Raw genomic sequence first — 13,920 nt, forward strand, 5'->3', positions numbered from 1 at the left:
GGAGAGCGCTACAATGTTTACTAGACATATATTTTCATACACCATGTGTATCTACAATTTATTCCCTTTTGATGGGTGCTAATAAAGCTCAACAACATGCTTTGGTGTAATGGGCCAAACATTTGTTCATTTTTCCTCTACAACCAACCAAAAAGATAAAATTTGTATTTTCTCATCATTAACTTTCACATGCTTTCATCATTTACAATCTCACTTCTGGTGTGTATATGTGTATTTTGAAATTACATTTGTACTCATTTATTCACCCATGATTATACTATATTTTACTTTCACATCCTCGATCATGACTATTGACATTATCTTCACTATCTTTAGTCATACAATTTCTCATTCACTTCTGGGAATGGTTTACCTAATTGAACGTGATCATAATACTTTCCTTCAGGATTTCGTTATTGTCTCATCCACCAAAAATTAATATATAACTATTTAAAAACACTCTAGCTTAAATCTCTCTCAAAAATATCGTGTCTGCAGGACCACACTAGTTTAATGAAAGAAATGTAGGGTATCTTGACAACAAGATTTAGAAACTATTATAGTTTTCTAGGCCATATTTTCTTGTACTTCTCCAAAAGGTCTGCGGGCCTTTAATGGTCAAAAGTCTAAACTGAAGTCGTGAACCTATTTTGACTTGTAAACAACAGTCAATGGTATATTCGCATTTCAACATATAACACCCTTGATAAATAATTTTCTTCAGGGAAGGGCAAGACCACATATTTAAGTTCTTCAATATTATCTAGTAAAATTCTATTATGAATTCTACTTGTTTAGTAGACCAATACCTCTTTTTTTTTTTTTCTCCATTGCGGTAACATACATTGGTCAAGTATCATTTTTATCTTGTTCTTGTTTGTTGACATCTTTGTCCCACTTCAGGTGGGGATATGAGTTATTGAGAGAACTATCTCAGCCTCAAACTCGATCATATTCGTATCCATGACCACGTCCTCAACCACTTTTGTTGTGTGGTATTTTCTTTCCCATTATGGGATGTCACATTCGCTTAAGGGAATGTAGCACGACCTAGTTGGACGTGAATCTTAATTTTTTTTATTTTATTTTTTTTTTTTATTTTATTTTTTTTTTTTATTTTTTTTTTTTTTTAATCAATAGCTCGTTAATTTATTTATTTTTCAGCCACAAGAAGACAAGATATAAGTTCAAAATATTTCTTAATATCTTTTCACTGTATTGTGTCTACAGGACAACTTATTTGAGTGAAAGTTAAAATAGGTTTTCTCCATCATTTTTTTTGCATCAATGATTTTCTTTCCACATAAATTCAACTGTGAAGTAAGTCTGAACATAACTGAGTTATATTCACTTACAGACTTAAAATCTTGTAGTCTTAAATTTAATCAGTCATATCAAACTTTAGGTAATGTTACAGTTTTCTGGTGGTCATACCTCTCCTTTAGATTATTACAAAGGACTTGTGGATATTTTTACAGTAAAATACTAAATTTTAAGACCCTCGTGTCTTTTGTATCTAGCTGATTAAAAAAAAAACTTATGTTTAACCAAATCATGCGATACATATGTTTCGATTAGTTAAAACAAAACAAAAGCAATGTGAATACAAAGGATTAATTTACATGTTTCTTAATTAATCATACGTGTGCTGAAAATAATTTGCACGAGCTGACATACGGATAATTAGCACGAATAATGCGACAAAAATAATACAATTGCAGTAATATTATATTGAGTCCCTCAACCAAATTCACAATTAGAGGATCACAATGACTCTAGTCATCTCACTTTTGCCAATTTAATAGTATTAATCATGTATAGTGCGGCATAATCCATAAACTTTGGAAGAAAAATTGGAATAAAGATAAACAAAGTAACGAGCATAGTCAAACAAAAATCTTTAAACTTTTGCCATGAGATAAATAATTACGGAGTAACATAATCATAAACAAAAGTATGTGGTGAGGAACATACACAAACATGCGGCAAATTAGTTGTGCATCTTCTCAATTTCGGTAAACGGAAAACATAACTGTACGAGTCTCCGACTCATCTTGCGGCAAATTAAAACACAATCAAAAGTTCTTGTTGTTTCTTAATTAATCAAATCCAGTAAATAAAAATAGTCGCTAATTTGATAACAAGAAAAGTGATAATACTTACCTCAATGGTAGATGATTATTTATTTCTCGTTCGCTCAGTCGGCTAGGGTTTGATGCTGATAACGTGTTGTGAATAAAACAGGAGAGATGAGAGAGAAAGTAGGGTTGTCTCCATTATTCCATATAATACTGGGTATATATAGGATACAATAGTTAGGGTTTGACTGAACCCTAGAATATTCCGGAAATACTAATGGGGGTATAATGGGCATCCATATTATATTTCATAACAAAAATCCCTTTTTTTCAGCAGATGAAAATTAGAGAGAAACTCCCAAATTCATACCTACCCAACAACTCTAGATCTGAGGAAAAAAAACAAAAGGTCTTGCGCGCACTAGGTGTACAATAAATTTATTGTACAACAAGATAACTTTTACCCAATTTTTTGTAACTTTAACCTAGTTTTGATTAACTTTTATATTAATAATAAAAAAGTTGATAGATAAACTTTTTAAAGGGTTAAATGATTAATTTTATACATTATTGGTCATTTTAAATAAATAAGTTTTACTAAAATTAAAAAATTTATCACTAAAAAATACATAACTTTTACATATATAAGCTTAACTTTTAAGCATTTTGAGTTAACTTTTACTCCGGTATACAATATTTATTGTACACCCATTGTAAATAAGAATTTGTGGAAAAAAAAAAAGAGGTTTCTTCATCTTGTTCTTCAGATAGTTGCTGGTTCTTTCGCCGTGGTCGCAATTTTATCTCTCTAATGTGTTCGCTATCAAACCCTGTCGTTTATCTGTCTTCTTCAATCATGATCCGCAAATTTATCTCTCTTATAAGTGCTTTCTTATTAATTCGATGTGATTTTAATCGTAATGTTTTTCTGATTTTCAGATTTCAGATTTGATGAGGAAATTCTCTCCTTTTCATCCCACTTTTCTGCATTAACAAACTCAAATTAGGTTTATGATCTTGTCTAATTTCTTCAGGTTTGTATGTGAAACAATTAATTCAATTAATGAAAAAATAAACCATTTTTTTGTTTTGGTTGTGGATTGGCATGGTCGAGGTTTGATAGATCGACCGAAATTTGAGTTTTTCCGATGCTCTACTGCGCTCAAATAAGGCAGCAAATTCTTGATATTGCAGGTAATCGGGTTCCTTCACTAATTCTTGTTTACCCTGGGCTTTAAACCTTTAACTTATGCCCCAGAATTGAGAATGTAATTAAATATTCTGTTTACTTGGATATTATGGATTATAATTTTGAGGAGTTCAATCAAACAATTGGTGATGATATCAATTTAATCAGATGATGGTTCTTTTTTAGCGAAATTGCATTGAATCTTGTTTCCCGTAAAGTATAAGCTTGTTTCACTCATATGTACTGCCACAATTAGAATTTTTAAAGAAACTTGCGTTTCTAACTAATAGTGTCTCGTCTGTGTGATTGAACATGTTCATTATTCGTAGCTTTTTATAACTAGTGTCTAGAATTTTGTTGTTACATAGAAGTTTATATTGATCTACATGCCATGTTTTGCATAAAATTGGGTGGTTTATGTGATAATGTTTCTAATGATAGGTATGAGAGGTTATGTGAGCTTATCATGCAATGGTTAGTTTCATTCTGTTGGTCTAGTTGAGAAGACAAGAAACAACTCTCACTAAGCTTTACTAAGAGTATTGCTTTCTTTGACAACGAATTCTCTTGTGCAGTCACCTAATTCATTTAGTTAATCCCCTAAAGAAGAACAAGAAAGTTTCATGGAGAGGGATAGGGTTCTTCGGATCTTCCCCTCAATAATTAGTACTTTTGAGTTTTAAATTTTTAATTATGCAATATATTCTAATTAATTGATCTTTAGTTTTTGTTCTTATCCATGTCCAAATTACGTAGTCATAACATCTATATCATGATCAACTATGGTATAAATATATCCATATAGAGGATATACTTGACAATGTAGATGTGCTAGGTAGGTTTTGGAATATGGATATCGATATGGCATCCTGATCATCAAGGATATGTACTACTACATTAAGTTGGAATCATGTTACACTAACATTGATACACGGGGCAAGGAAATATCTATGAAAATGTTGAAGTGTCATCCAAAAGTTGAGTTTGAATTTAAAAGAAAAATGGGAAAATTGCTTGGCATAGAAATTGCTACAAGAGATCAGTCCCCAAGTTGGCAGAGGTTGAAGCAGAGTTGTTCTTATTCTTCCAGACTTCGAGTCTAAAAATTGTATTTAGTTCCTCTATCTCTTCCACATGTATTGTTTATGAGTATGGGCTTCCTTTATTTTCTTTATTAATACTTATACGTATTAGTAACGATTTTACTGTAATTGATGGGTTTTTGGTGTTTTCAGCAAAATGCTTATGTCACAAACCTAGCTCTATCAAGTATTTTTATTCTCCCATTACTGCTTCTTAGATTGAGAAAGAGCTTAAAAAGGCAGGTTATTTGTATCTTCTTCCTTATTTTTCCACTAGTATTGTGCAGGTACCAAGTGAGCATCACGACTATCTTTGTCAATACCTCTCAGTCTCAGATCATTTTTTTATCTGATATAATAGGCTTCTGCTCTTTCATGTGTAGTTGCTCGCTTTTGTGTATATATGGAAGAAAGTGGGAAAATATTGATGGGAAAGAGACACAGGAAAAAAAGTGCGAAAAGTGTGAAGATGGCACGGGAAGGCGACGAATATTAATTCAGTTATTTTTATCCAACTTATGCATCAGAGAAGAACTACAGACTTCAACTAGATATGGTGATACCTCCGACTTAAGCTGTTGTAAACTGAATGTCATAAATAAATAGTTGATGAATAATTTTTTAGCTTTCATTAGTACTTTGGATAATCGAGTGATTCAATTTAATTTGTAATTTTTTCTAAGGGCAGCGTCATGTATGTATGTACTCTTAATTTCTATATATCAATAAAAATTCTCTTTATACGTCAATAATTAGATGTGTATGATATATAGTATAAAAAATAATTTATATATATATATATATATATATATATATATATATATATATATATATATATATATATATATATATATATATATATATATATATATATATATATATATATAGGGTCCCCCTCCAATGAGAAGGACATTAAAATGGGAAGAATAGGAAGCCATCGTAGCCGTAGATCTCGCGAAATTCTGAGCCGTAGATCTGGCGCGTGAAAAAAACGCGACAAACCCCCAAACCAAGAAATAACGCCACATAATTTCCCCCCAAACCCCGACAATTCTCTTTCTTCTTTCGAAAACTCTTCAATGGCGAAAACCTAGGAAATCCAAGAAACAAGAATTAAAGAAATCATGAGCAATTCGTCCATGGCTGAAACCAAGAATTAATTCTTCCAACTCGTTTTTATCATCCTTCTTGCTAAGCTATTCAAATTCGTCCATAATGGAAGGTACTTTTTTTAATTTTTAGTTGAAATTAATTAGCTTTAATTTTAAAACTAAACTTTCGAAATTATTGAACAAATTACAAATTAATTGTGAACATGAATTGATTAAAATTGCGTTAATTTTGAATGAATTTTGCATAAATTTTGATTGTGTCTTTGGTTGTTCATGAGAAATTGAAAGGGAGAGTAAACCCCTGTTTTTAATTGCGAAAATATTAAAATAAATGAAACAATAATTAATTTATAGTGAATAGAGTTGATTAGTAATTTTGAATGAAAATTGCGAAAATTAGGTATGTAAATTGCATAAATTTTTAATTACTCATGTTGAGTTTTAGGAAGGGTTTAAAGTCCCTGCTGTTTGGTTTTTGAAGAAACAAAAAAGAGAGTGCAACTGATAATCAATTGAGCAAAAGAGCAAAATTGTTTCAACTGTTTAGGGTGTGAACCAATTGAGCAAATGAGCAAAATTGTTTCAACTGTTTAAGGTGTGAACCAATTGAGCAAATGAGCAAAATTGTTGCAAGTATTTAGGGTGTGAACCAATTGAGCAAATGAGCAAAATTGTTGCAAGTATTTAGGGTGTGAACCAATTGACCAAATGAGCAAAATTGTTGCAACTGTTTAGAGTGTAAACCCCCAATTGAGCAAATGAGCAAAGTTGTTACAACTATTTAGGGTGAATCAATTTTGCTCATTTATGCTAATTTTGCTCATTTATGCTAATTACGGAAGCAAAACTGATTTTTTGGAAATTATTTGCTCATTTGTTCAAATGAGCAAATATGGACAAAATCAGTAAATGTGTGGAAGAAATTATTTTGCTCATTTGGTCAAATGAGCAAATTTTAGCACAGGCAGTAACTGCCTGGAATATTAAATTTTGCTCATTTGGTCAAATGAGCAAACTTTACCACAAGCAGTAAAAGCCTGAAATATGTAAATTTGCTCATTTGGTCAAATGAGCAAATTTTAATTTTGCTCATTTGGTCATTTTAATTTTAATTTTAATTTTGCTCATTTTAATTTTGCTCATTTGGTCAAATGAGCAAATTTTTGCACAAGCAGTAACTGCCTGGAATATTAAATTTTGCTCATTTGGTCAAATGAGCAAATTAATTTTGTTTTGCTTGAATCTGATTGTTACTGCTTTCATTTAATATATGTAATTATTTTTGGCTTGTGCATTGCCTATTTCAGTTCCTACTGCAGTTCCTACAACAGAGCCTACAGAGCCTGCAAAGGAGGGGCCTGCAAATCCTACAAGAGTATCTACAGTGCCTACGACAGTCCCTATGGAGTCTACAACAGAACCTATGGAGCATAGAACAGTACCTACGGCGCCTACACCAGTCTCTACAGTGCCTACAGAACAACCTACACCAATCGAATATATTCGAAGTCCTAGAGCAGAAACATATCTGACTCAAGATGGAACTAGGGAATGGATTCCATATTGTGTTGAAGATAAGAAACCACGTGAAGGAATGGTATTCAAAACTTTAGAAAAGGCTATCGAATTTTATAAGGAGTATGCTGTAATATGTGGTTTTGACGTTCGTTCAGCTACGGTATACAAGAATAGCAAAGGTATCATTCAAAAGTATTATCTTTGTAGTAGAGAAGGTATCTTAGAATCCGAAGGTAATTATGATGAAAAAGGGAAGCGACGCCGTAAAAGAAACTCAAAGCGAGTTGGTTGCAAGGCTAGAATCATTTGGAATCTTATCAATGAAGATGGAGAATACAAAGTTACCAAATTTTTTGAGCCTCATAACCATTGCCTAGCCTCTCCTACATCCATGCCATATTTGAGAAGTTCAAGGAAAATGACGATGGTTCACAAGAATTTTGTGAATAATAATACAAGAATGAACATTGGACCAACGAAATCTTTTCGGCTATTTAAGGAAAATGTAGGTAGTTACGACAATGTTGGAGCCACAATGAAAGACTTTATGAACTTTCATAGAGATTTGCAGGAGCACATCAAGGGTGATGATGCTAAGATGTTAATTGAGAATTTTATACGAAAAAGAGATGTTTTCAATGGGTTCTACTTTGATTATGCCCTAGATGAACATGATCATGTTTCCCATCTGTTTTGGGCGGATGCAACTAGCCGTAAAAATTATTCATTGTTTGGAGAGATGATATCCTTTGATTGCACCTACGACTCCAACACATACTCAATGGTTTTAGCTCCTTTCACCGGAGTAGACCATCACAAGTCTTGCATAACATTTGGGGTTGGTTTACTTTCTAAAGAAGATGCTCAATCATTTGAATGGCTTTTTAGGACTTTCCTTAATGCTATGGGAAATTGTGAGCCTAGATATTTGATAACCGATCAAGATCCAGCAATGAAAGTTGCCATAAATGAGGTGTTTGTTAACACTCGCCACCGACTTTGTTTGTGGCATATAATGAAAAAAGTTCCTGAAAAAGTAGGCCCTGAGCTCAAACAAGATGAAGATTTTCTTAAGTTGTTAAATGAGTGTGTGTGGGACATGGAACAAGAATCCGAGGAATTTGAAGCTACTTGGAACTCGCTTATGGTTCAATATAACCTTGTGGAGAATGGTTGGTTCCAACATATGTTTTCAATAAGAGAACATTGGATACCATGCTACTTTAGAGATCTCAGGTATGGCAGCATTTTCTCTCTTTATTAATATGCATTGATGTCAAATTTTGTTATTTTGTTAATCTAATTTAATCTCATCAAAAATTTGATATCATTTTTGCTTATTTACTTTCTGTCAATCTGTTTTTTTTTGGCACCTTTCACCAGTTAAGTTGTGATGTATGGTGTTTACTTGAAGTCTAGCTTAAGATTAAGTTGCTGAGAATGCTCTTTCCAGATCAGTTACGTCCTGCATTCACTTTTTTGAAGTCTTCTTGTATCCTGTCTTCTTGAATCCTGCCTTATTAGATTTGTGGGTTTCTGATTTTTTCTGTGCCTTTTTTGATTAATTAGGTACAACTTTTGTTTTTTTTATTAATTATTCTTGCTCCTTTTCTATAATTGGGGTGTTGTTTTTTTATTGTTCAGATGATGTTTGCATTTTGTGTAATTCAAATTTGGTTTGATTTGGGGTTTTGGAATTGCATTCATCTCAATAAATTTACTCATTTAAACAAATGAGCAAAATATATTTACTCATTCATAATCAGAAACTTTAATTTCTGCAAATGAGCAAAATTCATTTACTCATTTGTTTAAATGAGTAAAATAAATTTACTCATTTAGACAAATGAGCAAAATAAATTTACTCATTTAAAATCAGAAACTTTAATTTCTGCAAATGAGCAAAATTCATTTACTCATTTGTCTAAATGAGTAAAATAAATTTACTCATTTAGACAAATGAGCAAAACAAATTTACTCATTTGGCTAAATGAGCAAAAAAGGTACTCATTTTTGGAAATGAGCAGAAATCTGTCCAAACCATAATAGTTACTTGTGTAGAAAATTTACTCATTTGTCTAAATGAGCAAAAATATTACTCATTTGTGCAAATGAGCAGAAAATTTTTTGATTACTTTTTTGTTTTAAATGTCATAAATTTCATATGTTAAGCTATTGAATGCAGGTTAGGAGGCATTTTAAGAACTACCTCTAGATCAGAAAGTGAGAATAGTTTTTTCAATAATTTCACCAATCCGCATGTGACACTTGTAGAATTCTACATGCGTTTTGAAAGTGCAATGGATGCACAAAGGCACAAGCAAGATAAGCTAAATACAGAATCCATTCACTCTGTTCCTCAATTTATAACTCCATTGCCTTTGGAGAAACATGCAGCTGAGGTGTATACCAGAAAAATGTTCTACATGTTCCAGGATGAGGTGTACAAGGCTTGTTTCAGATGTGGGATTAGTTCTATTAGAATGGAAGAAAATATTGAAATCGCACAAGTCATGGACCATTCTCGACAGAAAACAAGTAAGGTAACATTTAATTCTGGAAATCTCATGACATCATGTTCTTGCAAATTGTTTGAGAGATTGAGGATTTTATGTAAACATGCAATATGTGTTTTAAATGCAAGACAAGTTACAAAGATTCCAGAGTACTACATTCTTGATCGATGGACAAAAGAGGCAACCAAAAGGCCAATTTTTGATATGCATGGTAACTTCCTTGAAGAATGTAGGAAGATGAACACAACAACTAAAATGTTAGGGGAAGTCTGGTCGGAGATTTTTAACTGTGTAGGCCTTGCAGAGGGAAATGAGGAAAATTTGCAACAATTTCTCGATAATCTTAGAGATTTTAGTAAGAATTTGGTAGAAAAAGGAAAGTGTGTGCCAATGACAAAAACTCAAGAGATGGAGCTTTTTGTTGGTCCTAGTGCGTCTTCTAACCTCAATATCCAAAATCCAATACCATCAAAGAATAAAGGCAAGAGACATAGAATAGTAGGAGAAAAGGAGGCAGCAATTGAGCAAAGTCAGAAACCCAAAAGAAAATGTAAAGCTTGTGGGGCATATGATTATCACGACAGTCGTAACTGCCCGAACAAAACTACAACCTAAGCAAGGTAACTGCCAAATTAAATTCAGCTTATTTACTTTCTGTCAATCTGTGTTTTTGGCACCTTTTCACCAGTTAAGTTTTGATGTATGGGGTTTACATGAATTCTAGCTTAAGATTAAGTTTTGATGTGTGGTGTTTTCATGGAGTCCAAGGGAATTGTGTCTACTTTGTTAATGATGATGATCTCAAATTTGTATCTTCTTACAGCCTACTAGATGATAGGCAAGAGTATATATTGACCATCAACATCAACACAATTATTCTTTTAATACCTTCTTACTGTAAGTCTCCTCCTGATTTTCTGCTGGTGGGCAAGTTTTCCCTAAATGTTGATGGTCAATATATACTCTTGCCTAGTTGTTTATTGTTGTTAGCTCAACATATTGCATTTTCCTTTTGGAGAGGGATTAGAATTAATTTACAGAGGGTTGAAGGAGAGGTGTGTCAGGAGGAGGGGGGTCGGGGTCGGGTAAAGTATAAAGTAAGCTATGATAGATTCCTGGATTACTGGGTGCGGTTTTGAATTTTATGTGCTGATTGGGGGTAATGATCACGAGTAAAAACCTCAAAATCTTAATCCACTCTGCAAGATGGAGTAACCATTTATTGTTGTCGGTTCTGTAACTCGATATTACTGTAAGGGCTAGAGGGGAAGATATTGTCTCTTTTGCGGATCAGAAAGTGTGACTAGTAATAAGTGTTTTAACCTAGAATTATTTATTTCACGTGGCAAAGATAACAGAATGGTTACTCTATTAATGTTACGTTCGTGATCTCTTGATCACCCACCCATCTCTATTCTGTTATAGTTGCTGTGTGTAATTCTGTTTGGTTATTGTAAACCTCTGACTGGAAGTGTAATTCTGTTTGGTTACAGCCTACTAGATGATAGGGTAACCTTGTTTTCACAATGCCCCAACTTACAAACCCCTCTCAAATCTCCTGTCTGGTTTAATCTGATGCCACAACATCAACATCAACATCAACATCACAGGTTAGTAATTAATGTACTCACTCGATCAGTATTCATTCATAGTTGTGTAATGCTCTTTCCGGATCAGTGGACATTATTTACTAGAAACATTCTCTTTGGCTCTCTCAGGTAACTAGGAATCTAGAAGCAGTGGACATATTTAGGCACGTAGATGATCGTCAAGAAGCTGCTGAATGCTTAGCAAGGGAAGCTTTGGGAAGAATGAGCAAAAGCAACATAAACATTTCCTGCTTAGTTATTCTTTTTGAGTACAATTTTGTACATTTTGGAACGTATTTAAGTGTAACAACTAATTATTGTGGAATACAATTGGCACTGGAAACAAATGAGAAAATATTTTTGCTGTGTTTATTTCTTGTGTTACATCTTGCACTGCTTAGTTCAGTGTTCTATTTATTTCTTGTGAACTGCATTGATGATCTGAACTGCATTGTTCAGTAGAGGAGTGCAAAACATAAGGAATATTAAAATTTGCTCATTTATAAACAAATGAGCAAATATTTGGATTCGAAACTTAAATATTTGCTCATTTAGAATAATGAGCAAATATTTAGAATCTAATCTATATTTTTTGTTCATTTAAATACAATGAGCAAATATTAAATTGAAATTCAAAATTTTCTTATTTAAAAACAATGAACTAATGTTTAACTTTTAACTTCCAAATTTTGCTCATTTCCAATCAATGAGCAAATATCGAAGTTCGAAATTTAAAATTTGCTCATTTAGAGACAAATGAGCAAATGTTTAGACTCCTATTTGCTCATTTAGTATTTGCTCATTTAGAAACTTTAACATTTGCTCATGTAGTATTAATGAGCAAATGTTTAAATTCCAAACTTTAAAAATTGCTCATTTAGTAATAATGAGCAAATGTTTAAATTCCGAACTTTAATATTTGCTCATTTAGGAACAATGAGCAAAAGAAAAAAACCGAACTTCAAATATTGATCATTTACAATCAATGAGCAAATATCGAACTTCGAAATTTAAAATTTGCTCAAATATCGAAATTTAAAATTTAAAATTGCTCATTTAGTAAAATAATGAGCAAATGTTTAAATTCCGAAATTAAAAAATTGCTCATATAAAACCAAATGAGCTATCAAACACCAAATATAAATTAGATCTTTGATATTTGCTCATTTATAAATAATGAGCAAATGTTTAGACTCCTATTTGCTCATTTAGTAACAATGAATGAAACTTTAATATTTGCTCATTTAGTAATAATGAGCAAATGTTTGAATTCCGAACTTTCAAAATTGATCATTTACAAAGAATGACCGAATGTTTAACTTTCAAAATTGCACCTATTTCTTTACTGCTGAAACAACACTACTACAACCAAGATATACAGAATCCCCTCGAGAAGATACTGACTGAACAGTTACACCAATCTTAGGTATCTTAAGACCAATACCAGATGGCTGACGGAAGTCAAGGACGCTAATGGAATCAGCAGTGCAGAACAACCCATCATTTCCTTCTTTGCAGAAATTAGAAGAATATGAGATCATCTTTAGCTAACTCTGGTTTTGCCTTTGATTTTCTTGTCTATGATGACTGATGCTTCATTGATATCACTTTTGATTATATCCACGCAATATTTGGAAGCAAGTTTGTCCATTGTCAATAGCTGCAAAAAAAAACATCCGTTAATCAAAATTTAGTGGCGTTGACCTAGTAAACAGCAAACACCCTTCCATGTTGCGATGAACTTGAGTACTTGAAACAAAAGGAATTACTTTATAAAAAAATTCCAGAATTCTGATCCAAAAACTGCAGATTATTTGGAGGAAAGGTTTATAAAGTAATCTACAAAAACTGCATATTACTTTATAAAACTGCAGATTATTTGGAAGCAAAACTGCAGATTTTTCATTAATTTTGCTCATTTGATCAAATGAGCAAATTAATTTTGTTTTGCTTGAATTTGATTGTTACTGCTTTCATTTAATATGGTTGGTAAAATTATGGTGCATGCCTTACAGTAGAAGAGTAGAGATTGATTTAAGAAAAATTTTGAACAAGAAATATATCACTGGAAGAAAACAGTAGAAAGCAACTATTTTCTACTAAAAATACTATCAATATTAAAATACTTACATCGTTTTTCTTCAAACCACAATCCCACTTTTTCACTCCCATATAGGCCTCCATGTGCCGCATAAGAGAAATTTCACAGTATTCGTGCGCAGCATCAGTGGATTGCCAATCAAAAGGCAGCAGACAAGAAGTCATATTCATGATATCTTTCTTCAACAAGTTACCTTGTACCGAGCCCTGATTTCCCATCACGTGGGCAAATGCATACCTCTGTATAAAATATAACACGTGTATTAGTAAATATCAATAGCTAAGATAAACAAATGTAAGAGATTATAATTGTATACCAGGTTCTTCATAAGGTTACAATAACTTGGAAAACCTTCAACCCAATCAATCAAATCCATTGAATTTAGGAGAGTGTTGAAGCAGACAAGAAAATCATTTCCTAAAATGATAAAAAATAGATGTAAGAAATAAATAAAAGACGATATGTGTTTATGTTTAAACAATGAGAATATTGAGCAAATGAATAAGCTGATATGCAATAATAGGGGTGCCGAAGCAAAGCCAACATCGATTCTGCAAAGTTTGCTCATTTGGTCAAATGAGCAAACTTTGGCACAAGAAGTAACTACCTGGAATATGTAATTTTGCTCATTTGGGCAAATGAGAAAATTTTGGCACAAGCAGTAACTGCCTAGAATATGAAAATTTGCTCATTTAGTCAAATGAGCAAATTTTGCAACAAGCACTAACTGCCTGG

At 32.5% G+C, this 13,920-nt stretch overlaps 2 protein-coding genes and 2 long non-coding RNA genes across 4 annotated transcripts; 3 read left to right on the forward strand and 1 right to left on the reverse strand.

The window, feature by feature from the left end:
- Positions 1-2,776: 2,776 nt before the first annotated feature.
- LOC110797868 (uncharacterized) lies at positions 2,777-5,101 on the forward strand. The gene is made up of 2 exons (XR_008930310.1): positions 2,777-2,893; positions 3,018-5,101. It is a non-coding gene; the product is annotated as an uncharacterized lncRNA (long non-coding RNA).
- A 1,591-nt stretch (positions 5,102-6,692) lies between these two features.
- On the forward strand, positions 6,693-9,583 carry LOC130469627 (protein FAR1-RELATED SEQUENCE 5-like). Its single transcript, XM_056839021.1, has 3 exons — positions 6,693-8,215; positions 9,165-9,517; positions 9,579-9,583. The coding sequence occupies exons 1-3, from the start codon at positions 6,864-6,866 to the stop codon at positions 9,581-9,583; spliced, it is 1,710 nt and encodes a 569-aa protein (XP_056694999.1). The 5' UTR covers positions 6,693-6,863.
- An 8-nt stretch (positions 9,584-9,591) lies between these two features.
- On the forward strand, positions 9,592-11,456 carry LOC130468934 (uncharacterized). Its single transcript, XR_008929317.1, has 3 exons — positions 9,592-10,115; positions 10,989-11,105; positions 11,214-11,456. It is a non-coding gene; the product is annotated as an uncharacterized lncRNA (long non-coding RNA).
- Positions 11,457-12,208: 752 nt separating this feature from the next.
- Positions 12,209-13,590, reverse strand: LOC130468935 (uncharacterized). Its single transcript, XM_056837984.1, has 3 exons — positions 13,502-13,590; positions 13,215-13,424; positions 12,209-12,744 (listed from the first exon to the last, which is right to left on the reverse strand). The coding sequence occupies exons 1-3, from the start codon at positions 13,559-13,561 to the stop codon at positions 12,628-12,630; spliced, it is 387 nt and encodes a 128-aa protein (XP_056693962.1). The 5' UTR covers positions 13,562-13,590; the 3' UTR covers positions 12,209-12,627.
- Positions 13,591-13,920: the final 330 nt, after the last annotated feature.

This window comes from Spinacia oleracea, chromosome 3 (genome assembly GCF_020520425.1).
Source record: "Spinacia oleracea cultivar Varoflay chromosome 3, BTI_SOV_V1, whole genome shotgun sequence".
Lineage (NCBI taxonomy): Eukaryota > Viridiplantae > Streptophyta > Magnoliopsida > Caryophyllales > Amaranthaceae > Spinacia > Spinacia oleracea.

Excerpts from the sequence above, each read along its gene's own strand:
- LOC130468935 (XM_056837984.1), bottom strand. The coding sequence starts at position 13,561 with ATGGATTTGATTGATTGGGTTGAAGGTTTTCCAAGTTATTGTAACCTT. Across the intron at positions 13,425-13,501 it reads GTAACCTTATGAAGAACCTG|AGGTATGCATTTGCCCACGT; the intron begins GTATACAATTAT and ends TATTTTATACAG. Across the intron at positions 12,745-13,214 it reads GTGGTTTGAAGAAAAACGAT|CTATTGACAATGGACAAACT; the intron begins GTAAGTATTTTA and ends TTTTTTTTGCAG.
- LOC130469627 (XM_056839021.1), top strand. The coding sequence starts at position 6,864 with ATGGAGTCTACAACAGAACCTATGGAGCATAGAACAGTACCTACGGCG. Across the intron at positions 8,216-9,164 it reads TGCTACTTTAGAGATCTCAG|GTTAGGAGGCATTTTAAGAA; the intron begins GTATGGCAGCAT and ends TATTGAATGCAG.